The sequence below is a fragment of the Pan paniscus genome, chromosome 21 (assembly GCF_029289425.2).
Source record: "Pan paniscus chromosome 21, NHGRI_mPanPan1-v2.0_pri, whole genome shotgun sequence".
Taxonomy (NCBI): domain Eukaryota; kingdom Metazoa; phylum Chordata; class Mammalia; order Primates; family Hominidae; genus Pan; species Pan paniscus.
In genome coordinates this window covers 68,577,050-68,601,667 of record NC_073270.2, presented here as the reverse complement: position 1 = coordinate 68,601,667, position 24,618 = coordinate 68,577,050, and the positions used below count along the sequence as shown (strand labels likewise).

Here is a 24,618-nt window from a genome sequence, read left to right as displayed (position 1 = left end):
TCCCCAGACTCATCTTGAACAGGTGGCAAAAGCCTGCCGAGGGACCTCAGTTCCACCTTCAGAGGCTCTGGGAGGCTGCAGCCTGCCCACCTGTGCACGCCTGGGGACTGTGTGGCCAAGTGGGTGTGTGGGGAGGGCTGGGCCACCACTCTGCCCCCACAGGCAGCTGGTGGAGCAATGTGAGGCGGTAGCCGGGCCAGACCACCGGAGCCTGGAGGGACATCAGCTGTGACACCAGCCCTACCAGCCACCCAACAGGACCCCGGTCCATACCAAAGACTCAAAGTCAAATGAATTTATTCAGAAAAGGCCTTGCTTGGCACCAGACTAAGAAAAGCAGCCCTGCCCACCGCCCCCGCCTCCAGAAGGGTCAATTTACAAAGACGGGGCGCAGGGGAGAGCTGGGTGGGGAAGACGCAGCCAGGCCAGGAGGCTTCTGCAGGCCTTGGCCTTCCCTGAGGGCCTCGCAGCTTCTGGTGGCTGCTATAGTGGCCCCACAGGAGGCCAGCACTGTGGGTCATGGGTCACGGGTCACGAAGCAGAGCCTGAGGGGAGCCCGCAGCAGCTCCGGAGGCCCCAGCCCCTGCAGCAGGGACAGGAGGACCAAGACGCCGACGGGCACTCCTTTCCTTAAGGCTTCCCAGACTTGGCAGAAGACTCCACCTCTGCGGCCTGCACCTCTGCTGCCTCCCCTGCCGTGGCTGGCTCATCCCCTGCAGGTCCTGCTGGGCTGGGGCCTGGGGTCTCCGAAGGGCTCTCGGCTGGCTCGTCCCCTGCAGGTCCTGCTGGGCTGGGGCCTGGGGTCTCTGATGGGCTCCTGGCCAGCTCGTCCTCTGCAGGTCCTGCTGGGCTGGGGCCTGGGGTCTCCGATGGGCTCTCAACCAGCTTGTGCCCTGAAGGTCCTGCTGGGCTGGGGCCTGGGGTCTCTGATGGGCTCCCAGGGGTACCTTCTTTGGGCCCCGTTCGACCTTCTGTGTCCTCCTCAACCCCGTTCTCACTGTGTCCAGCCTTGGGGTGCCCTGATGGGGCAGGGGACCCGGCAAGGGCCAAGGTCTGGGCACCACCACTGGCCACCGCAGCACTGTCCCCAGCACCCTCATCCACCTTCCTCCGCTTCCTCACCTTGTCGGCCACCCTGGCTCCCAGGGGTTGGCGGCAGGGCTGCACTGCCTCCCCAGGGTCCTGACCGCCCACTTCCTGGGTCCCCGTCCTGAGGCTGCCCTGGCTGAGGGCACACCCCTCCAAATTCAGAGCGATCTTCTCCACCTCTGAGGCACTCTGAGGGCCTGGCTCTGTGGGCGGCTGCTCCCGCCGGCTCAGCTCCAGCTTCCTCTTCTTGCTCTCTTTGGGGCTTAAGGGCTCCGGCCTATCTTCCCCGTGGCCCCCTGCCTCATCCCCCTGGCTCCTCTCCAGGGGTCCCGCATCCTGGGGCTCCACACTCCGTGGCTGGGGCCCCTCGTCCACCCTGCCCCCACCCTTGCTATGCTCTGGCCCACAGGTCCGACCCTGGGTGCTGGCCTCGTGGTCGGGGTCCCTGGGGCTTCCTTCCTCCTCCACCTTCCTGGAGCCCTCGAGCGGATGGGGCAGAGAGCTGGGCTTGAACCTCCGCAGCTTGTCTTGGGGCCCCCAGACGAACTTGCAGCGGGGCCGGAAGTGCTCCCAGGCGAAGTGCACCAGCTGGCGGCGCTGGTGTCGGCAGCGCACGGCGAACATGAAGTAGTCCAGGGCACTCTGCCGCACCCCCGGCAGCTCCCGCCGCACCAGCGTCTCCTCCAGGAAGAAGCGGACCAGAGGTGCCTGGAAGTGCTCGAGGCCCAGCTCACCCAGCGACTTGAGGATGCGTGTGATGCGGAGGTTGTTGTGGCTGCGCCTGTGAGAGGTCCGGGTCAGGAGAGGTCAATGGCCGGGACCCCTCCTGCTGGGCCGCACCCCGCCCTGGCCTGCCCTCCCACCCGGCTCCACGAGGTCTCCCCACCCTGGCCCATGATTCAGTCTCTCTCTCCATTTGCCTCTCTGGGCCCAGGGGAGGACTCATGCCATCCCTGTGAAAATGGCCTGTGGGCCCTAGACACATGGGGGTTGGGGGGATGCTGACGCATCACCTAGAGGGTGGCTGTACCCCGAGTCCCTGGTGGGGAGGAACTGGCTGGATGAGAGCCACAAGGGGCCCCTGCAGGGTACAGGGGCCTCGAACACCCTGTGAGAGCTGGCTGTACCGCCTGCAGGTTCTCCATCACCCCTGCTTGCTTCTCTATGTGGACTGCCACCTCCTGGGTGCAGGAACAGCATTCTTTACCTTCTCACCAACCCTATCGGGGAGGGACCGCCCGGCTCTACAGGCAGCAAGGAGGGGGCTCAGGGCCTTGGTCCATTGCCCAAACGGCCCTGGAGTTCTCTGTCTGCAGCAGCGCTCTGTGACCTGCCCGAAACCTGACGTGGCCCTGTTCTGCGCCGGGGTGGGGGTGGGCGGGAGCAGCCGGGCCTCACCAGTTCAGGTTCTGGAAGCGCTTCTGGTAGTTCTGTGCTCGGCCCACCGTGCCCGTGCCTCGGTCCTCCAGCCGGATCCCGTAGAAGCCCAGCATGAGCTCGTAGGCCCGGACAAGCCGCTCCTGGATCTCCTGGGAGCTTTTAAACACCTGGAAAAGACCCCCTTGGAGAGCTCAGGCACCATCCCTGAAGCCCCGGTTCCTGAGTGTGGGGGTGGCCGTGGGTCCCGACTCACTCAGAGGCCTGGACTAGACAGACAGACAGACAGACATTTATTTAGAGACAGAGTCTTGCTCTGTTGCCCAGGCTGGAGTGCAATGGTGTGACCTCAGTCACTGCAACCTCTGCCTCCCGAGTAGCTGGGATTACAGGTGCCTGCCACCACACCTGGCTAATTTTTTTCTATTTTTAGTAGAAACGGGGTTTTGTCACGTTGGCCAGGCTGGTCTCAAACTCCTGACCTCAGGTGATCCACCCGCCTCAGCCTCTCAAAGTGCTGGGATTACAAACGTGAGCTATGGCACCTAGCCTGGACTCAGACTTTTAGGGTAAAGTGACAAGAGACACACTCATGCCTTCATCTCTCCTCTGAGCTGCTCCGAGCTCTCGCCAGGGCCTGAGGCTGCTGCCCTCCCCTGAGAGGAAGTCGCCGGCCATGGGAAAGTGCCAGGAGGGGCCCCTCGGCTAAGTCCCTGCATCCCTCAGGGGCAGCTTCCATACTTGGGTGACCCCACTCCAGCCTAAAACAGTGGTGAGAAAGGCAGGTCCCACCACTCCGGGTCTCTCAGGGGCTCAGCCCCAGACTCCCGCATGGGGACAAACAGCCTCGGAAATTGAGTTTCTCTAGATGCCTGGTGGGGTGAGGACCACTGGGGAGGGAAGGTCATCATACTGGAGGCTCTTTCGGCCCTTCTGCCTTCCAAGGGACCCCTGAGGGGGCACCAAATGCCTACTGTCAGAGGTGACCCCGTCTCTGCAGCGGCGTGGCTTGCCCAGGCCTCCCCATCTTCCCCTCCAGTCACAGCCAAGGCCTGGCTCACCTCAACCTCCCTGAGCGTGAGGGGCTTGGCATGCCAGTTCACTCCTGGTTCTCGCAGAGGAAACAGCCTGCAGGAGAAGAGATGCCCAGGCAAGGGATTAGGAGAGCCGCTTCCAGACCTCGGGCACGTGCTCGCTGTGTAGCCCGGGGCAGTTCCAATCCTCTCTGGGTTCCCAGGCTCAACTCTAGGAGGGAGTGGCTAGGTGGAGGAGCGAGGGTGGGAGAGCTCAGGTGAGCGTGCAAGGGCCCAGGACAGGAGGTGTGTGGTGCGTAAGCCACAGCCTGCATGCTCAGCAGGACTGGGGAGGTGACTCAGGCAGCGAGGGGCCCTGCAGCCATCCAGCCCGGGCGGACAGGGCCTTCCTTTCTACTCCTCACTCTTCCCTCTCTTGTGTTGTCACTCGTGACACGTCACACACCAGCAGAGACTCCCTGTGGACGCTCAGCGAGCTGTCCCCAAAGCAGGGCATGCTGTGTTTCCGGGGCCACATTGTGGGTCCCCGAGACACCTGCACAAGTCTCATCCCAGCACTATGCCAGAACCTTGCCCCAGCTGAGTCCGACACGGGGGCCGCCCCTTGAGGCTTGCTGAGGCCTCCTGGCACTAAGGCTGCCCCTCTGGCAGGTAGTGCCTGCCCCCTCTCCTGTTTCAGGGAGCTTGTGTGCAGCCCTTCCTGTCTCCCTGGTCACCAAGAGCCCACAGATTGGGGACAGACCTGAGCCTTCCCTCAGCGGCCCTTGCATGTCCAGTAATGTCCATCCGTGTAACGTGGACACCAGCTTCCAGGAAGGACAGGGAGTGCTCAGTCCATGCCAGGAAGCAGCGTGGGGAGGGCTCCTGCCTGGGAGGGCCCTCCCGCTGTGGCCTCGCCAACCCCCCATCCTCCCATCCTCCCCAGCTCACCACTGGATGTAGGAGTGATTGTCCTCAAGGAGGTCATAGTTGTCTGTCCAGTTCTGAAGAATGTCCTCAATGAAACAGCCTGGGAGCCCCATGGGGACAAGTCAGCTGTGGCAGCCACCCTGCCCGTGCTCAGGAGGATGGGGTGTGGGTGGGGGACATAAGGAGAGAGTGCTGCCAGCAGCTTCCCCAAGCTATTCCTCGCCCTCATCTCCTGAGGCTCTTCAGGGTGCTAGGCTCAGTGGGGCTGCCCATCCCTCCTCTGATGCACAGCCCTTGCCCTGCTGCCATCTGTGACCTGGACCCTTGTTGCTGGCTGGCGGCAAACCCCAGTGAGAGCCCGGAAGGTCCCTCTGGGGGAACCAGTGGTCCTCGACCAGGACCTGTCTGTACAGGAGGGGGCCTCAGTGCCTCCTGCAAAAGCGTGGCCCGTCAGCCACAGAAATCTGTCCTCAAACACAGCCCCCAGCTGAACCCAGTCCCATGATGTGGCAGGCACAGTCTCCTGAGATGGGGGCCTGACAGTGTTTTGTGCAGCCACCCAGTCTCTGTTTCACGTTGCAGCCCGGCACGTGCATAAACAGGTGTGGGCATGTGCCCGTGAAGCTTTATTGACACTGAAATTTTAATTTCTTATAATATCAAAGTAATAGAACACTGTTCTTTTTTTTTTTTTTTTTTTTTTGAGACAGAGTCTCATTCTGTTGCCCAGGCTGGAGGGCAGTGGCGTGATCTCGGCTCACTGCAACCTCCACCTCCCAAGTTCAAGCGATTCTCCTGCCTCAGCCTCCTGAGTAGCTGGGACTACAGGCACACGCTACCACACCTGGCTAATTTTTTTTGTATTTTTAGTAGAGACAGGGTTTCACCATATTGGCCAGGCTGGTCTCGAACTCATGACTTTGTGATCCACCCGCCTTGGCCTCCCAAAGTGCTGGGATTACAAGCGTGAGCCACCAGGCCCGGCCTCTACTTTAATTTTTTCCAACCATTTAAAAATATAAAAGCTATCCTTAGCTCGTTGGTTTACATGTGGCTTTCATGAGGTCGTGGAGGAGTTCAGTAGTTTTGATAGAGACTGCATGGCCTGAAAAGCTGCAGATATTCAGTCTCTGGCTCTCTACAGAGATAGCCCACCCCGACCCAAACACCACTGCGGAGATCCCAAGCTGGGGATCCTGGAGTCCCTCTGGCCGCCTCCAGGGGGCACTGTGGGGCTATTTGAAAGCCGTGGCCCTGGTAATCGCCGGGTACATCCCAAACCAGGCCCCAGTGGACCACCCCTGCCAGGCACGGATGGAAGTGCCGGCTGCCAGTGGTTGTGAGGCACCTACCGTTGGGCAGGAAGCGGATCTCATTTCTGTAGAAACTCAGGTTTGGCGTGTCCCCATTGCAGTCTCGTTCCACCAGATCCTGAAGAGCCAGAGAAAGGGGACAGCAGGGATCCATCAGACACAAGCTGCCCTGGGGCCCTCCGTGCCCTTCGGGGAGGCGCATCTGCAAACCTCCAGGCTGGCCCAATACCCCAAGAGCCCGCCTGGCTCCTCACTCTGCAGGTGGGGGCCATTCAGAGGACAGCAGCTGCCTCCAAGCCCCAGGGACCCCCCTTCCCCATTTCGCCAGCCAGGCCAGGCCTGGCAGGTCCCCTCCTCAGCACCCTGAAGTCAGCACAGGGGTTTCCGTGATTCAGGGGTGTGGAGGGTAATGGCTGAGGACAACCTGCAGGAGACAGGGCTGGCATGGGGGTGGGGTGCCGTGTGGGCGGTATCACGGACCCCACACGTGTGCATCACAAGGCTGGCACTATGGCCATGTTTGCAAGGCGACGGCGTGCTGAAGCTCAGAAAAGTAGGGGGATGCCCCCGGTCTCCCGGAGAGGGGAAGGGCAGGGCTCTGAATCTACACCAGGCTGTGCCCCAGGCAGGGTCCTGCCCAGAACTGTGGCCCTGGCACAGCAAGCCAGGCCGGCCTTCCAGTAGAACCTGGGACATTCTGCCTGAGAAGAGCAGCTGGCGGGAGGGTTGTGTGTCCCGGGGCAGGGGCAGGTACGTACCGGATAGTTGTGCCGATACCTACACATGTCCCTCGTGGCTCGCCAGTTTCGGGACCCTGTCATTCTGGACTGGGAAGAAAAGAGATGGGATTAGGACGCCCATGGGAGACCCCCAAGTGAGCCCCAACGTGGTGAGGGCTGCAGGGCCTGGGCCAGCTGCCAAAGAGCTGTCTTTAAAGGGCGGGGGTTTCATGGCTCCTCCCTCTCATTCTCCTGCCCCGGCTCTTTTTTGGGGGTTCCCAGTGGGGCAGATTTGGGCCTCAGTAACGCATCCCAATACCCTGCACAGAACCAGAGAGGGCTGCGGGAGCCAGGTGGGGGCCTGCTCCTTCTCTAGGCCCCTTTGGGACTCCTGGCTTCCACCTTAGGGTGGCCCCTGGCTGACATGCACCTCCCCTGGGGTGTGGCCCTGACCCTCTCCTCCTCCTAGGCCTGCTGGCCACCTCCACCCTGGCTTTAGCCTCTGTTCTGTGCCCCTGGAGACTCCCCCTGCTTTGTACACTAAAGTCACCAGGCTGTGTTCTTGGGGGCAGTGGCCTCACCACCTGTAGCCCCAGAAGGGGACCCAGGTGCTTCTGGCAGGGTCTAATGAATGAATGCCCCTTCCCTGCCCAACCCCACGCCTCGCTGGCCATGGTGAGGTCAGGCCCTGAGTCTCCAGCCTCCAGCCCTGTCTGGTGATGGCTTCTCAGCAAGATGTCAGGTCCCCTTGATGCCCCAAGCCCTTCAGCCCCCATCTCTGCAGGCCAAGCATCACGGGGCTGAGCAAAGGGCCGGAAGTACCTGGTGATGAGGATGCTGGGACACAGCCCTGACCTCGTGATGAGGGTAGGGGGCCTGGGGCTGGGCCTCGCTCGGTGGGTGGGGCAGGAATGGGCGTATTTGTCCAGGGCAACAATTGGGACCCAGGATCCTGGGGGAGTGCTAGAAGGGGGGTTGGGAGGCCTGGTCAGCCACTGTATCCCCTGGCTCCCCGCTGAGCTCCAGCTGGGACCTGGCGTTGCCTCTCTGCCTGATTTTTCTTTCTTATTTTTTTCCCCTCGAGATGGAGCTTCATGCAATCTCCACCTCCCAGGCAATCTCCACTCACTGCAACCTCCACTCACTGCAACCTCCACCTCCCAGGTTTAAGCGATTCTCCTGCTTCAATCTCTGGAGGAGCTGGGATTACAGGTGCCCATCACGCCTGGCTAATGTTGTATTTTTAGTAGAGACAACAGTTTCACCATGTTGGCCAGGCTAATCTTGGACTCCTGACCTCTGGTGATCCGACTGCCCAGGCCTCCGAAAGTGCTGGGATTACAGGCCTGAGCCACCGCCACCGACCTCTCGGCCTGATTTCTCAACAGGGCCGCTGGTGTGGTTCTCTCGCTCCGCCTGGTTATCAGTTTCTACTTCTCCTTCCTGGGGCCAGCAGGAGCCTCCCTGGGTCAGTTCTGGAGGCTGGGTCCTGACTGGATGTGGCCAGTCAGCCCACAGGTGCATACATGACACTGCCCAGGAAAAAGTGAAACAGCCCCGCCAGGGTCCAGCGCAGGCAGCTGGGGAGGCCTGAGGGGTCCAAAGGGGAAGGGGAGGGGCTTGTGGACAGAAGCCACAGCAGGAGGCAGAGGGAAGAGGTCAGGGGTCACAGGCGCCTGGCAGGATGATCAGGGCCTCTGAGCACCTCTTCAGGAGAGCGGCCTGAGGAACTCCAGTGAGGAAAGCCCGTCAAGAGCCCACCCAGGGGTCACACCGTCCTGTGGGACAGAGCCAGACCCCACCCCCCTGCCCAGCCTGCCTGGCCGCTGCCCTCCCGGCGACAGGGCCGAGCCCCTCCGTGCTCTCTCACTGCCCGCTCCACCATGGCCAGGCGCCAACGCAAACGGTGCTGGGTGCCAAGGGGAGAATCCATGCGGAGCCGTCGAGTTCCATGCACTTCCCGGCCCTCCACAACCCGGGCAGCTCAGCTGGAAGGACGCTCCCAGATAAATCCCAGCTCCCCGACGGGGGGCCGGACTGCGACAGTGTGGCGTTCCCAGCGCGGCAACAAAAGTAACCCCGGCGATGACAGGCGCCCGGCGGTAACAAAAGTAACACGCGGAGGCCCCGTCAGCCCGCCCCGGGCTCCCGCAGGTGCAGAAGCGAAGCCTCCCAGGCCAGACCCGGCCCGGGCCCCAGCCCCAGCCCCAGCCCCAGGCCGCGGGGCCTGCGCAGGGGCCGCCAGGAGGCCGAGGCGCGGGCCCGAGGCGGGAGGGGTTCCAGCAGGGGCGGCCACGGCGGCTGGGGGCGGGACGCGCCCGAGGCACCCCCGGGGGAAACGGCGCCCACACACGATGGGGCCCGGGAGGCTCAGCTCCGCTGTCACCCACGCGCGGCCCCCGCACTTCCCCGCCAGGCCCTGGGGCTGGGGGTCGGCCGGTCTGGGGTGGGGTCCCCGGGGCTGCGGGGTCCCCAGGAGGCTCCAGGTGTCTCCGCCCGGGAGAGGGGGGGTCTCCCGTCCACGCAGCCGGGCGGAGGGCGCCGGGGACCCCAGGCCTCTTCCGCGCCGCGGGGCCGCACCTGGAGCGAGCTGGGCCGCGCCGCCCGCGGCTGCTCCGATTCCTCGTCCTCGTCCTCGTCCCCTGCGTCCGCGTCCCTCGCGCCGGCGGCCTCGCCGTCCTCGTCCTCCGCGTCCTCCGCGTCCTCCGCATCCTCCTCGTCCTCCTCCCAGGTGGAGTCGCAGTCGGGGTCGTCCATGCTCGGCGGCGGCGGGGCTCGCGCTGGAGGCGGAAGCGAAACCGAAAGCAGAGGAAGCGCGGGGGGCGGGCGGGGGGAGGGGACGGAGCGGCCCAGGCCCCGCCCGCGTCCGCGCGCAACGCCCCTCCCTCCCCGGGACGCCCGCCCCGCGCCCCACCCTCCCCCGAGAATCCCCCAACGTCCGCCCGGGAGGATGCCCCTCGCAGAACGCCCACCCCCACCCCACGACGCCCACCCGGGAGGATTCGCCCCACCCCGTCTCGCAAGGATGCCCGCCCTAGGAGATCCTCCCTCCCGAAAATGTCCCCAAAGCCTGGCCGCCCCCCAGAGGACGGTGTCCCCGGAAGATGAGCCGGGTACCTAGGAAGGATGTCTTCCAACGATGCCCTCCCAGCAGGATTCTCTCCCCGGAGGATGCCTGCCCCGCAGAGAACCCCCTCTTCCAGGAATATTTCTGTCCCCCAAGAGAAATGCCCCCAGAGGATGTCCCCATCAGAAGAATGTCCCTTGGAGGATAACCCCCGGAGGGGCCACGTGTCCACAGGGGCCTCTCTCCCTAAGCTGGGTGTGTAGGGGTCTCTGTCCTTCTGCTGCGAGCTGGGGGCCTTACTCAGCTCCTGGAAGCTGCTGGCGGACCCCTGTCCCTCCATAGGCAGTGCAAAGCACGGCCGTTTTCTTTTCGAAGCCACCAGGGGAGTCTTTCTCTCTAGGGTGCCGAGTCTTATATAACCAGGATGACATGGGCAAGCCGTGGCTTCTTTCAGCTTTGCCGCCATCTCTCAGTTGTAAGAAGGCACTTAGGGGAGAGGACCACACGAAGCCTGGGCCACCGGGAGGGTCACCCTGGGGACTGTTCAACACAGCTGATGCCAGTTCAGCACCTCCTCAGGGCCCTCTCTCTAAGCACTGGCAGATATGGGGCAACACAAAGTCACTTTCACGTGCCATTTCCCAGCACCGCGGGTCCCTTGCTCACCCACCTTTGACATCTGCTGGCAGATACATGGCAAGGTTGGTGACCTCTTGAAATAAAAATCAGGAGTGGCCACTCCAGATAAATTTCTTCTGTAACTGCTATACCAATTCATTTCAAAACATTTAGGTAAAACTAAATCTGGATTTTGGACTTGGCCATGAGGATAGCTCCTGGCAGAGTTGTCCCTGTAATGATGGTGGTGGAAAGGTGGAGCAGGCCCCAGCCCAGCCCCTAGGGGACACTGCCATCTCCTAGCCCTGCAGGCCTGCTGGGCCTGGGAACTGGTGTCATTCCTTGTACTGTGTGCCAGGGACAGCCGTGAACGGAAGTCTTCCAATCCTGGCCACAAGTACAGGTTAAGGACCCTCTGGGTGCTGGGCCCTAATCTTTGCTGACCTGTTGACCACTGTTAGCAGGTGCAGTCTCACCTGGCTGGAACCTGTGGACATGCGTCACACTTTCTTGAAACGACAGTGGTGATGCCCCGAAGTTCTGGGGCACTGGACATTTCTGTAAATCAACTTAGGGCAGTGGCCAGGGCAGGTTTCCCGGGGAGCCTGAGTGAGCTGCCTGACCTCCTTGTTAGATGATTTACAGGTGGGATCTGGTTACAGCATCAGAATAGACTGTGAGGTGGAGTCGGGGGGCTCTGATGGGGACATTGATGGGTGCTGGGTGGTTGTATAGGGTTTGGGTGATCTGAGACTTGGGTGGTCAGGCTGCCCCCTCCACTGCCCCAGAAAACAGAAAGACAAGCATACTGGGTGCTGACAACATTGTTCTAAGGGGACAGCATTCCCGCTGCTACCTACTGTCAGCAGGACTATAGAACCACTTCCCTAAAAAGAGTATTAGAGACATTGCCCAACTTCTGTTTTACAAATATCACCACACCAAATTGCTTCTTTAGTTGCTTTTGTGTTGTGTGTGTGTGTGTGTGTGTGTGTGTGCAGAGCTCATCTCGGGGGCGTGCTAATCCGAGAAGTGCAGGAGCTGCTGCAGGGGACTGTGCAACAGAATTGCTTCTTCAGAGCATCCTCTGCAGTCCAGTGATGCCCCGTGTGGCACGGCATTCCAGAAGGGTTTGCTGTTGAGGCTGGGGAAAAGGGCTCTCTTTCTCTGTCACACTCTCTCTCTCTCACACACGCACACAGAGCTCCCAGGCACCCAGGAAGGGCAATGGTCTCTGCACATGCAGTGGGTGATGTGCCTGGAGCAGGCACTGCTCACAGCTAAGGAGCCCAGCAGAATTTTGTGTGGCTGGGAGCTTGGATTACAGCCTTCATATCTTCTCCAGGCAAGACCAGTGGCAGCCTCGTGATTTGGCCCAAGCGTGCCCTGTCCTCAATCAACCAGCCAAGCAGGGAGCCTCGCTGCCAGTGCCCTGCCGCTCACTATTTATTCGCTGCTATTTGGGGAGCAGTGGAGCCCAATTGCCTTTCCCAGTCACCCCTGGGTCGCCCTGGGTGGGCCAGGCAGGGGAGTTCAGATAACTCCCACTCTCAGCCTTCACTGAGTCCCCACCTGCAGCTGCCAGCCATAGAGAAAATGTCTCTGCGGCAGCAGGTGCTCTTGGGCCCTGGGTGTTCCAGGTATAGAGCCGCTGCTGAGGCTTCCAGGCTCAACATCAGCGGCAGCTTCTGACCCGTTCAGATCTTGTCCCGAGCGCACAGTGTACCACGTCTCACCTCTACAGCAGCAGGCGCGTGAGCGTCCGTGCACGGGCCAGCCTCATGCCAGCTGTTTTCCTTTTCAGATTGGGGTTCAGTCGGCACCTTCTACATGACATGGTGGAGTGTGCATTACATAAAGCCCCCAGGTTACAGACAGGACCCCTGGGGCCAGGAGAGGGTAAGTACAGCGCTTACCAGGACTTGAGGCCACATCGCCCTTGCCCTGACACTTGTGAATTTGACCTGGTCATCCCACCTGCCAGCAGAGCATGAACTGGGCCTCCCCACAGGGAAGCCCAGAAGCCCCTGTGAGTCCATAAGGGCTGCGTGGCTCCTGACTTCAACCAGTCAGCCTCTGGTCCAGAAGGGAGGCCTGGGGCGGGGGCACGCTGCTCACCTGCCCGGTGGGCTTACTCTGTGGGCTCTCGCTTTCTCCTGGAAGTGCAGCAAAATGTTACAGTAATCGAGATGAGGCAGATTTATTAACTAGGCTTTCCCAGCACAATCTGAGGTCATCCGAGATGCGGTTTCAGATGGAGGTTTACAACAGTGAGCCTGGGTGGCGAGCAGGACTCCTCCTGGCCATCCCGTGACACCCCATGTTAGTATTTGCCCCCCTTTGCCCTGCTGCTTCTGGACTGCCTAAGAGCCAGGCTGCTGTCCCGGACTGAGACTCCAGGACAGGACCTGGCACAAAGCCCTGACTGAGGCTGACCTAACAGGAGAGATCAGACGGGCAAGGGGGCACACTTGGGCAGCAAAGGGAGACCCCACCCTTCCCTGGCTGCAGGGCTGAGTATTTGTGGTGTGAGGGGAGGAATGCCAGGCGGGCTCAGTCCTTTGGTCTATGTGTGTGGGGCCCTCCAGGTGCCTGCTCTTTGTGGCAGGCTGTTACTGCAGGGCTGTGGATTTGTCCCAGCTCTATAGAAAAGGGACCCACAGGGTCCCCCCAGGCAGCTGCTCTACCCTTGGAATACAGCTCAGGCAGGCCGTAGACCAGCAGCTTCCCTGGGCTATTCTTCCCCAGAAGTGGCAGTGAGTTTGGTGCAGATGAGTGGCAGGTGCCACACGGGGCGATCACATGGCACGGGATTCCTGGCTTTGCCCCTTTAGTGGGTGCCTTGTGATCTGCGTCATGGTGAGGAGGACTTCAGGGACAGATGGCCAGGGATGTTCCCAGGTGGTGGAGGAGGCTCCACTGGCAGAGAAGCAGCGTCAAGCTGAAGACATTGGGGTGCGATGGCTGGCCAGGACAGCTTGTCTCCTCGTCGGCACACGGGAACGCTGGATTTCACTCTGTGACCCAGCCAGTGGTCTCATCTCACAGCCGCAGCTTTCAGCAGGAAGGAGCCCACTGGTGCCTGCCTGACCTACGAGGGCCCGCACCGTTTTGCCCTCCTAACATTTTGTATTTGAAGTGCTTGTCACAGTCCACAAAATAACCACTCAGAATCTGTTACTATTTTGTTTATACGTTGTATCAAGTGAATGTTAATAAGTCATCTAAGTGTATGCTTTAGTTATAAATCTTGGAAAAATAAAAACTTCCTTTTGGGGGAAAAGTGAACTTACTTTGGTATCAAAATCACACAACTCCAGGTTGGATTTTTTTGTGCTTTAATGTTCGCAGTCACACAAAAGTGGCATCTCCATCAGCACTGGGGCGGCCGCCTCCTCATCAGCCGACAGCTGCACGGTCCCCGCCTCTCACCCATTTGGTCTGTTTGCAAGTTACTAGATCATACAAAAATAACCGCTACAAATTCTCTGTATCTGGCATATAAAAACTGAGCAAAAAGTATCTCTTAAAGCAAAACATCTCAGAAAAAATACAACACAGGTTTAACTTCTGCAGTACTTTGTTCATATAAAACACTAGTAAAATAGGCTTCTTAAAAATTAAATAGTGAAATACCAACCAAATTATATACATTGTTACAGTACAAGTGAATGAGGCAAAATATCCAGTTCTTAGTTTCCCAGGTGGGGGGGGTGGCCTTCAGTGCATGGCACGGAGGGGGTGACAGGAAGGCCACGTTCTGATGTCACAGTCAGCGCAGAAAGAGGCTTGCAGCGGGACAAACAGATGGAAAGAACTGAGTCACGCAGGGAAGACCAGTGGCTCCTTTGAGGAAGAGTGAGGTCATGTTTTTATTGCTTGCTAATCCGAGGTTTTCCCCTGGCCCGATGCCCCTCTAGGTAGCCTGGATCCCAAATGCTGCAGCCCACGTAGCGCTAATCCATGTCACCAAGCAGCCACGGGGAAGCCACAGCTGCTCCAGAGAAGACAGAACGAGGCTTCAGAGCCCTCAATATCTGAGCTGGACTGATCCTGGTCTTTCAGGTCCATCAGGGTCCCACATGGTCCAACTGACACACACGTTTCCCCGCTGACGGCCACGTTCACCTGAGAGCCTGAGGGCGGGCAGTGTGGGCTCATGGCACTGGGATGGTATCACTGTGGCCTGGGGGGTGGCACTCAGACCCAGCCAACCCCCTCAGCGACCACAGTGCCTCGCCCGCTTCTCTGCCGCCGCCAGGGCTGAGGGCCTACGTGCGGCGCCGCTTGGCAGCGCTGGGACTGGAGGGGTTACTGTTTGCCGTCAGGACTTTGTCGGTGACCCGGCTGCGCTTCCGCTTGTCTGCGCCTTCTTTGCACCCCAAGTCTGAGGAGTTCTTCTCTTTGTCTTTGCTGGATTTTTCTGATGCTTTCCCCAAACTCCCTGAAGATGAAAAAACTGAGAAACGAAAAATCACTTGGCTGAAAACAGAATATCCAGAATCTTATTTTTGTCTTCCTGTTCAGTTAAAAAAATCTGCATACTGACACGTGACCCTCTGAACCCAAAGCTTCCTCCTGAGCTGGGAGCCCCTTGCATTTGGGCCCACAGAGGGGCCTGGTCCTCCTGAGGACCTGCCTGCGGCGGGCACTGCAGGGACCGCCGCTCAGACCCCGGCCTACAACATGGAGCAGGCACTCAGCTCCTGGGGAGGGGGCACTGCAGGATCCATCCTGTGCCTAGATGACCTGCCTGGGGCCTCTGCACCGCAGGCTCTACGCCCACCTGACTGTGCCCTGCCTGAGGGCAGTCTTGGGGTGCTGAGCCCCAAAGGGCATCAGGGCAGGGTGAGCTCCACACTCACCATCGTCAGCCCCATTGTGGGGGTCCACGTCTTCCTTCATCTCCTCTTTCATCTCCTCTTCTATCATCACTTTTCCTGTGGAGGAGACAGCTGACGCTCACCGAAAACCCACGGTGGTGGCCGACGCTGGGGGATGGTCAGGCCAGGGACTGCTCCGACGCTTGCTGCCCACACAGGCCTCAGCTTCCGTCCAGCCACTGCTCTCAAACAAAGTCCTCTCCAATCCCGGAGGTTCCAAGACCACCCAAGCACAGGTAGGGCGGGGTCTGCGCTGGACCCTCACGCCTCCCTGGAGGCCCAGGGTCCTCAGCCTCACCTCCCTGCCCTTGGCCAGGGTCTGGCCTTTTCTGAATCCCAAGCCCAACCTCTCCCGAGCCTCACCTTCTCGGACCTCCTGAATGATCTCTTCTGGGAGGACGAAGTTCCTCTCTGGATTCGGGAATGGAAGAATCTCCGACTCGTGCTGATATCAATAGAGAGTGTCGCTTAAGAAACAAGGGTGAAAATGCAGTTTCAAGAAGTCACTAGAGCCGTGTAAGAGCCACTTGGGGAGAGGCCAATGAGCACACATCACTGTGTTGGAGGCTGCGGCGGGCGGGGCAAGGGCAAAGGGCATTTCTTCTTTTTGTGAACAGCGCCTGCCACAGCTGGGCTTTCCAGACAGACCCAGGGAGGGCAGAACCAGCGGCAGCAGGTGCAGGAGTCAGGAAGACCCACCGGGGCCAGCATCACTAAGGCGGGCCCTGAGGACCGGGCAGCCCTGGTGACACACACCTGTGGGCTCCGCCTGCCCAGCACGGCCTGCAGTCTCACCATGAGACTGCGTTCCCCAAGGCGGCGTGCAGAGGGCACAGTGACAGCCCTGGGGAAAGGCCGCAGGCACCTCGAGTTCTCATCCACGTGGCAGGAGCCCATGGACACCGAGGGTGTCGGTTGGGAGCGCCACAGGCACAGAACCAGGCAAAGAAGAAGAGAGTGCTTGCCAGGCACTGCCCTCCTGAGGTCGCACAGACCAGAGGGAGAGACCTATGTCATACTGGGATGGCTGGTGTGGCCCTGAGTCCAACGTGGCTGGCACAGACTCTCCACCAGCACAGGTCCCCACTCCTCCTGGTCACCTGACCCCCGACCCCCACCCCACCCCACTCTCCAAGTACACCACCTTCTTTGAGCTCCTGGACCCACCACCTCCTGCTGCCACAGGGCCTGGAACACCCACCTGTCTCTTCTGGCCACCCTGCTTACCTAGTTAACCCGCTTGCCCGTCACACACTGCCAGCTCCAAGCTCTGCGAGGACTGGAACTCTACTTGTCTGACTCCCACAGAAGTCACCAAATTCACCTTGGTGTGACCCTCTGCCTAAAGCACTTCAGGGGCCTCCCAGGAGGCTGACAATGGCCTAAGGGCCCGGGACTCTGCATCCTTCCCTCCCTCCCCAGGGTCTCAGCTGGAGACTCTGGCCCAGCACCCAGTCTAAAGCAGAGCCCCTGAAAAGCTAGCCAGCTGCTAGCACTGTGTTTGTGCTTTCCATGACAGGCTCTGGAGCCCCGGGATGCCCTCCTTAAGGACGGGCCTCAATGCAGGGGTCTCTGCCCAGCGGACCCCAGCAGGCACGGAGGGGCCCCTGCCCAGCTCAGGCTGACCCTGAGAGCTCACTGCAGACCCCAGCAGGCATGGAGGGGCCTCTACTCTGCCCAGCAGACCCCAGCAGACATGGAGGGGTCTCTGCCCAGCTCAGGCTGACTCTCAGAGAGCGGTGTGCGGGTTCGTGCCCCCATCGGGCGGCACAGGGAGGGCGGTTGGGCTCACCAGCGCCTGCATGTCGTACATGGTGCTCAGATGGTCCCAGATGACCTTGGATGGGACCTGCCGCCCGATGTTCTGGCTGAACTTGTCCCGAATACAAATCATGTGGAAGTGTCGGTTCACACCTGAGGGGAGGAGGGGCGGCGGGATAACCGGTGAGCGGGGAGGAGAACGGGGATGGAGGGGACGGGCTGCCCTGGGGACTGGAGGGGCAAGGGTGGCTGCGGAGAGATGGGGAGGGCCAGGGTGTGGAGGGGCTGTGGGGGGCAGGGCTGGGTGGTGTGTGTGGGAGGGGGTGGGGTGTCCCGGGGCGGGGGTGGGGGTGGGGCACTGCGGGCTGGGGCCTCGCGGTGTCACGCGGGTAGGGGTCGTGGGCGGGGTCCGGGGCGGGGTCCGAAGGGCGCGTGGGAGGGGGCGGGGGTCCCGGGACGGGTGTGGCGGCGGTGTCACGGCCCGGGCTCGGCGGGGAGCGTGGGGGCGAGGGTGTCGCGAGCGCAGGCCCCGCCCCGCCCCGCCGGTTGCCCGCCCCGCCCCCACGCGCGTCCGCAGCCTGGGCGCTCACCGACGGGCTTGTGGCCCAGCATGGCGTGGAAGAGGCACACCTCCACCTCGGGGCTCCACACCACTGTCTCCTCCGCCGGGCTGGTGGCCGCCTCCCCCGGGCCCTTGTCGCCTGCGGCGCCCCCGCCGCCCACCTCGGCCTCTCCCATGGCCGCGGCCGGGCAGAGCAAGGAGCCCCCGGCGGGAGCAGGCGCGGCCACGAGCTCCGCGCAGGCGCACTCGGGGGCGGGCGCGCGCTCCGCCGGGTACGCGCTCGGGCTCACGCGCCGGCGTCGGCGCAGGCGCAGCCGAGGTCTCGGGTCCCTTCCCGCCGGGGACTCCGCCCTGCCCCGCCCCGCGCGGGGGTGCTTAAAACGTGTTCCTCTTTAAAGCACAGTAAGAAATACACTGCACCCAAACAAAAAAGTCTGTGCTTCAAAGGAAACCATCAGAAAAGTGAAAAGACGACCCACAGATGAGAGAAAATATTTGCAAATCCTATATCTGATAATGAACTTCCTTGTAGAAGGTATAAATAATTCTTATAACTCGATAATAAAAAGACAATCTAACTATAAAACGGCTAAGGATTTGGATACACATTTTTCCAAAGAAGATGTACAGATGGGCCGGGCGCGGTGGCTCACGGCTGTAATCCCAGCACTTTGGGAGGCCGAGGCGGGCGGATCACCTGAGGTCAGGAGTTCGAGACAAGCCTGGCCAACATCGTATAAGCCCGTCTCTACTAAAAATACAAAAAAAGTAGCCGGGCGTAGTGGCGGGCGCCTGTAATCCCAGTTACTCGGGAGGCTGAGGCAGGAGAATCGCTTGAACCCGGGAGGCAGTGAGCCGAGATCGCGCCATTGCAATCCAGCCTGGGCAACAAGAGCGAAACTCCGACTCGAAAAAAAAAAAAAGATGTACAGATATGGCTAATGAGCACCATCGGTCACGCGAAACGAGAATTAGCCCGCGTGGGGACCCCCTGCCCCGCCGAGACCGCCACAACCACGCGGCCGGGGTGACGAATGCTGCGAGGGTCAGGGCTCGGGACCCTCGTGCGGTCGTGCTGTGCGGTCAGATGGGCCGCTGCTGCGAAAGACAGTCTGGCCGTTCTTTCAACGATGGAACCGTCTCCCTAGGAAGCAGCAGCTCCGTGGCGGGCGCCCGCGGCAGTGGAACAAGACACAGGTTCAGGCTGGGACCCGCAGCCGCGAGGCAAGCGCCGCCCCCAACCCGGGGCTGAACCTGCGAGGGGCGCCTGGAACGCGGGCACCCGCACGTCGCAGCCGCGTTCAGCCTAAAAGCAGCGAGCGCGGACTGCGGCAGCGTGGGTGCGGGCTGAGACGAAAGTCAGAGAATTCAGACACCAAAATACACAGCATGGGAATCCATTCACAGGAAGAGCCAGAACTGGCAACTCCATAGGAATAGAAAGTAGATGCACGGTTGCCGGGGACGGGGGAGGGGGAGGGAAACGCGAGTCACTGCGGATGGGGACCGGCTTCTTTTTTGTTTGTTTTTGAGGCAGAGTCTCGCTCTGTTGCCCGGGCTGGGGTGCAATGGCACGATCTCGCCTCACTGCAACCTCTGCCTCTTGGGTTCAAGCGATTCTACTGCCTCAGACTCCCGGGTAGCTGGGACTACAGGCGCTCACCACGGCCGGCTAATTTTTGTATTTTAAGTAGAGACGCGGTTTCACTATGTTGGCCAGGCTGGTCTCGAACTCTTGACCTCAGGTGATCCTTCCTCCTCGGCCTCTCAAAGTGCTGGGATTACAGGCTTGAGCCACCGCGCCCGGCCGGGCCCAGCTTCATTTTAAGGAGGTGAAATGCTCTGGAATTAGATAGTGGCCACGGTTGCTCGCAACAAAACCCCACCGAATCGTGCGCTTTAAGCGGGTGAACTTAACGGTCTCAATAAAGATGTTAAGGAAAAAACAAAACCAGAAACCCCACAATTACTGCAGGCATAGGGCTCACTGCCCGGGTCTGGGTGCGGGACGGAAGGGCTCACGCCCGCCCCCAGAGTCCAGCGCCTCCTGGGAGAAAGGGCAAGTAGGGGGTCTGGCCCTGCCGGCCTTGACCGCCTGCCTCCGACTCCCGGCCGCCGCGCAGCCCAAGCTCTGGTGAAGCGTTAACCGCGGGTCGCTGCGGAGGCCCCACCGCGGGGCGGGGCCGGGGCCGGGCGGTGAAGAGGGGGCGTGATCAGGGCGGGGCCTAGGCTGGGGCCGGGCGGGGAAGCGCTCAGGAGGGCGGCTCGGGGGCGGGTCAGGGGCGGGGCCGCCAGGTCAAAACGCATCCATGACGAGCTTAAGGCGGCATCCAATCAAGGCCGCCGCGGCCGCCGGCTCCGCCCGCTCCGCCTCCGCCCTGCCCTCACGGGCTTCTCTCCGCACCATTCCCTCTCGGCCACGCCCACCACGGCCCACTGGCCAGTGACCCGCTACGCGGATATTTTCGCCTCTGCGGGTGTAGGCTCCGGGTCGGGCTTCCGGGTCCCTTGCCTGGCTCTGGCGCCTTCCAGCTGTGTGACCGGGCGAGGCCCTGAGCCTCTTGAGGGTTCAGTGCCCTCCTCCGTACAATGGGCCAACAACAGTCCCTTCCCTGGGGATCTCGGTGAGGGTTGGTTGCTCTGCAGGGTGCCCTGGGCCTGTGCCAGCGCGCTCAGGCATCCTGGTGACCAACCACAGCTGGCACTGGTGAACGCAGCCTCTTAGCCCAGGCAGGCTCTGGTCAGCCTCACCTGCTGGGACCGCTGAGTGGTCCAAGAGCTGGCTTGGCTGACTGGGACCTGGGCCTCAGCTTCCCCATCTGTGCAGGGGGCCGCTGGTGATACCGGTCCCTGCCATGCCCTGGTGGAGATATGGCCCAGTGAGACTTCGTGAGGGGTCCAGGCCACTGCTGTCACGTGGTACGTCTTCTACCCTGGCCCCTAGGTGGCCCTGGCCTCAGCCTTGCTCTAAAGAGGAATGAAGCCCAGCCCACAGCCCCTTAGCACAGATACGCTCGGGAGACGGGACCCTCACCATTACTCATCTCCTTACTGTTCCCTGGACACCTTGGGGTCCCTGCGCCTCTCCACCCGTCCCTGCCAGGTACTCTCCTCCTTCAGTCTGGAGCGCCTCCTCCCTTGGGGGTCCCCTGTGCCTATTGAGAAAAGATGGCATAAAAGCGTGAGACAGGAGCCCGGACCAGGAGACCCGAGGGTGCTGAGCCCCAGATTGGGCCGGGTCCACGTGGAGACACACGCTTGGCTCATCCCAGCCGGGGCTGTCTGCCTGCTCCAGTGGGAACCTGGGCAGGGGTACTGTCTCCAGGGCTCTATGCTGGGCGGTCGTCATGAAATACCTGCTTTCCCCACACGCCCCCTCCTTTCTGAGGCAGGTGCCGCTGTCACGCCTGCTTTGAGGGGAGGAGTCAGAGATGAGTAGAGTGGGGAACTGCCTGGGTTGAGGGCAGAGCCAGGAATCAACCCTCAGAAGCCTGGCTCCAGCCGACCCCTGACCACCTCCCTTCTTGGCCTGCTCTAGTCCCTGTGGACCGTCACCTGGGCTCCCCTTGCAAATCACCCTGCAGCCCCCTAGGGTGCAAATGCCTGCCCCCACCCCTTTGCCTGTCTCTCTCCTGCGCAGCCTTCACTCTCAGCTCCAAGGTCACCGCCCCAGCTGTGAGGGTCCCATTTGGTCTCTGTGGCCACACACCTGTGTTTCTCACTCAATAAGTGCTTTGTGGGATACACTTTGCACACTTGTCATTGTGAATCACGGATGATAATTTGTTCAATGTGTGCCTCCCCTGCCAGGCTATCAGCTGGCTCCAGGGGGCCAGGGCTGGGAATGGCGTGGCACCACTGTCCCCCACCTCTCAGGCAAGGCCAACACACAGCAGGTGGACAGTGACCATTTGTGGACTGGCTACACAACCTACTGACCCATTCCCTCCCTCACGGGGATGGAATGAATGATCCTCACTCTTTGATCCCTGTTGCTCAAATTTCCTTCAAAAGATGGATGTGGCTTCCCAAATATCTTGATCCCAGGAACAGAGGACTTGGATCCCAAGTGGGAAACGCTCAGGCCCTGGAAAGGCTTTCCCATGGTCAGCGAACATACAAGCCTTCCAGCTTATAGATCAGTCTTGTATAAGTCTAGCTGCATGAATCATTCCTCAGATCGGCTCTGGGTTCTGACTAAGTGGAGTTTCTTGCCTGGGGAGCTGATGTCATCTCTGGAAGGGGGTGACCACTGCTAACCAGAGGGTGCCCATCTCCCAGCCCCATGGGGACACCTGGTTCTTGGTCATGAGAGTCGGGTGCAATGGAAGGGATGTTTAGAAGGCTTTGCTCAAACATACCCTTGCGTGTCCACATGCCTGTGGTCACAGTTTCCTCCTGTCTGGCTGAGTGTCTGGGACAGAAGTGGAATTCCATTGCAACGAGGCTGACATGGCTGATGGGACTGCTCCCTCTGCCACTCATACCTGAGACCCCAGACACTGTAGAAAGAACGCAGCCTTTGCAGCTGGGCAGCCACTGTGGGGTTTGTTTCCCCAGGTCCTCCTGCTCCACCACAGGCCATCTCCCTGGGCCTCATCCAGACAGCTGCACACTGAGCACAGCTCTGTTGTCCTCTTCCCTGGGCTGAGTGGCCTCAGAGGTGCTGGGGACTGCATGGCCGCCGGACGAGGCGGGGGCTTTCCAACCCAACACCACCGAGCCTGCCTCTTCCTGCCCTGGATGCTATGTCTTCCATAGAGCCGCTTTTCCAACACAGCCAGGTGGGAGAGGTCGTCACCTAATTAACAGCTCTCATGTCCCCTCCCTTTGCTTTCTTCCTATTTGGGGGAAATTAACGCTATTAAGGTTCTGATCTAATTATTTCCCTTCTGACCAAAGTAGCTTGTGGTTGCAGAAAATTAAAAGTTGGGCTTCAGGGGAACCCCCCATTGAAGGCAACCTGGCGAGGGTGTCCCCAGGCCCAGCCACCAGGCTTGCAGCCAACACATCACACCTCTAGGGGGCGTTTTCCACCCACTGTTTGGACCCAGATCTTGGCTCCTGTCTGAACTCTGCTGGAGGGAACCAAGGGAAGGCGTTTCCGTTCCCTGGGAACCTGCCCACCAGGAGGGGGCCACTCTCAGCTTTCAGAAAAGAAGTTCAATTCTTCACATGGGGCATCGGAAGACTCACCATGCTGACTGAAAGGCGGGCTGGTTGTGGCTCTGGGGCAGCACCCATGATGCCCCCAGCACTAGACTTGGACAATTATTGTTCCCACGATGTCCCCTGCAGGGCCAGGCCACGGCCCCGAGAAGGCTGCCGCACTCTCGACCGCCTGAGGGGGTTTTGGCTCTTTTCAGGGGTTGCCAGATTTAACATAAAAATACAGGATGCCCAGGTAAATTTGAATTTCAGAAAAACATTGAATAATTTTGTAGTGTAAGTATGCCCCATATATATATATATATATATATATATATATATATATATATATATGTTTGACCAAAGCCTTCTAAACATCCCTTCCACTGTACCCAGCTCTCATGACCAAGAACCACATGTTCCCATGAGGCTGGGAGACAGGCACCTTCTGGTTAGCAGTGGTCACCACCTTCCTAATAAAATAATATGATATAACATAGCATAATGTAATATAATCCATGTATATATTCGGGAGATACTTATACTATAAAATCATTCACATTTTAATTATCAAATTTGAATCAAATTTGAATTATCTGAAATTCAAATATAACTGGGCATCCTACCTTTTATCTGATGATTCTGCTCCTTTTGCCTGAATTACCTCCTGGTCAGCAGCTTGATTTGACTTGAAACGTGGGGCCCACCCAGGTCCACAGCGTCACCTCTGCCCGATGTGAGCTGCATGACTGAGGGGCAGGGTGGGTGGTGCTTTCCCTGCCGGGTGCTCCTTAGGGTCTGTAGAGGGAGGGAGAGAGGCAGGCCATGATAGCCCAGGGGAGACCCAGGCCCTGGCTCTCCAGGTACTGCTTTTGTGGGCGCGGAGGATTCCTAGGTAAGGGTGCATAACTGATTTCACCACGCCTGCCTTGATGGACAGATTCTGCTGCGTGTTTCTGCTGTGAGAAGCCATGCTGTCCTGGAACCCCCGTCCACATGCACACCTCTTATCCTCTGTGGGATGGGACAGTAGGAGGAGGAGGAGGGCTTGAGTTCTGATAGACCCAGGGTGCTCAGAATGCGGGCCCTGCGACGGCAGACTCAGCCTCACCCGGAGACTTGTCAGAAATAGGTATTCTTCCCACATGTGCACATGTGTGTATACATATACACACACACCTGTACTGCCTGCCATGGTACAACACATGTACAACACAGGTACGACACATGCACACACACGTGCACACATGTACACAACACACATACATGGACACACACATGCACACCCAGGTGCACACACATGCATGTGTATGACACATATATACACACACACACTCGTGCACACGTGCACATGGGCAGCACACCCAACACACAGCTCTGCTGCATCAGACGCTTTGGGGCGGGGCCCAGCACTTCTCCAGGGCTGGTGGGTGCGAGTACCACAGTGGGAGAGGCCACGCAATTGCCACTCGAGCTGTTTTTAAGTTGGCTCACATGGGCTGGGGGGTGCGGGCTGAGCTGCTTCTCATTGTCTTTTTCCAATCTGCTGGGGGAGATGAGCCTCATGTTTCCTGCCTGCCATGGGGTGTGTGGTCCTTTGAGTTCTCAGTCACCGCCCCATTGTCACCAAGAACCAAGCTCAGCCAGGGACAGTAATCCCAGCACTCTGGAAGCCTGAGGTGGGAAGACTGCTTGAGTCCAGCAGTTTGAGGTCAGCCTGGACAACCTAGGGAGCCCTCCATCTCTACCAAAAAAAAAAAATTTCCTGAGTGTGGTGGCACACACTTGTAGTCATAGCTACTCAGGAAGCTGAGAAGGGAGGATGGCTTGACCCTGGGAAGTCGAGGCTGCAGTGAGCTGTGATTGTGCTGCTGCACTCCAGCCTAGGCAACATGAGTGAGACCTTGTCTAAAACAAACAAACAAACAAACAAAAAAACAGGCTGAGCTGGAAGGACCTTTGTCCAGCTGGCAAATGGTGACTTCGAGAGCCAAGGGGCCGCACCTTCGTCCTGACCTGCTCAGCCATTGCCCAGACAACAAGGACCAAGCTGTCGGGATGTGGGAGCGTGTTCCTGGTCACTCTCTGCCCGTGCTGTGCCAGCTCTTCACGGTGCAACATCACTTATGCATCATAGT

The 24,618-nt window shown here is 59.9% G+C and overlaps 2 protein-coding genes and 1 long non-coding RNA gene across 5 annotated transcripts; 1 reads left to right on the top strand and 2 right to left on the bottom strand.

The window, feature by feature from the left end:
- Positions 1-280: 280 nt before the first annotated feature.
- OGFR (opioid growth factor receptor) lies at positions 281-9,638 on the bottom strand. 2 transcript variants are annotated; one of them, XM_034947669.3, is made up of 8 exons: positions 9,559-9,638; positions 9,022-9,221; positions 6,481-6,544; positions 5,762-5,840; positions 4,431-4,509; positions 3,528-3,594; positions 2,488-2,636; positions 281-1,870 (listed from the first exon to the last, which is right to left on the bottom strand). In XM_034947669.3, exons 2-8 carry the CDS (start codon positions 9,150-9,152, stop codon positions 631-633), a joined length of 1,809 nt encoding a protein of 602 aa, XP_034803560.1. In that variant the 5' UTR covers positions 9,153-9,221; positions 9,559-9,638; the 3' UTR covers positions 281-630. The 2 variants fall into 2 exon arrangements, with proteins under 2 accessions (XP_034803560.1, XP_034803559.1); XM_034947668.3 differs by having other exon boundaries at positions 6,481-6,549; positions 9,559-9,629.
- LOC117977271 (uncharacterized) lies at positions 7,523-13,414 on the top strand. Its single transcript, XR_004668305.4, has 3 exons — positions 7,523-8,595; positions 11,931-12,025; positions 12,961-13,414. It is a non-coding gene; the product is annotated as an uncharacterized LOC117977271 (long non-coding RNA).
- Positions 13,415-13,447: 33 nt separating this feature from the next.
- On the bottom strand, positions 13,448-17,583 carry MRGBP (MRG domain binding protein). 2 transcript variants are annotated; one of them, XM_034947670.3, is made up of 5 exons: positions 17,361-17,575; positions 16,802-16,923; positions 15,373-15,454; positions 14,992-15,066; positions 13,448-14,585 (listed from the first exon to the last, which is right to left on the bottom strand). In XM_034947670.3, the coding sequence occupies exons 1-5, from the start codon at positions 17,506-17,508 to the stop codon at positions 14,398-14,400; spliced, it is 615 nt and encodes a 204-aa protein (XP_034803561.1). In that variant the 5' UTR covers positions 17,509-17,575; the 3' UTR covers positions 13,448-14,397. The 2 variants fall into 2 exon arrangements, with proteins under 2 accessions (XP_034803561.1, XP_063457206.1); XM_063601136.1 differs by having other exon boundaries at positions 13,448-15,454; positions 17,361-17,583.
- Positions 17,584-24,618: the final 7,035 nt, after the last annotated feature.

Bases quoted from the DNA above. Each gene is read 5' to 3' on its own strand.
- OGFR (XM_034947668.3), bottom strand. From the start codon at position 9,198: ATGGACGACCCCGACTGCGACTCCACCTGGGAGGAGGACGAGGAGGAT. The intron at 6,550-9,021 runs GTGCGGCCCCGC...TTTTCTTCCCAG, and splicing joins CGCGGCCCAGCTCGCTCCAG to TCCAGAATGACAGGGTCCCG. The intron at 4,510-5,761 runs GTAGGTGCCTCA...TGGGGCTCCCAG, and splicing joins GATCCGCTTCCTGCCCAACG to GCTGTTTCATTGAGGACATT.
- MRGBP (XM_063601136.1), bottom strand. From the start codon at position 17,508: ATGGGAGAGGCCGAGGTGGGCGGCGGGGGCGCCGCAGGCGACAAGGGC. The intron at 16,924-17,360 runs GTGAGCGCCCAG...TCCTCCCCTCAG, and splicing joins GCTGGGCCACAAGCCCGTCG to GTGTGAACCGACACTTCCAC. The intron at 15,455-16,801 runs GTGAGCCCAACC...TATTGATATCAG, and splicing joins TGTACGACATGCAGGCGCTG to CACGAGTCGGAGATTCTTCC.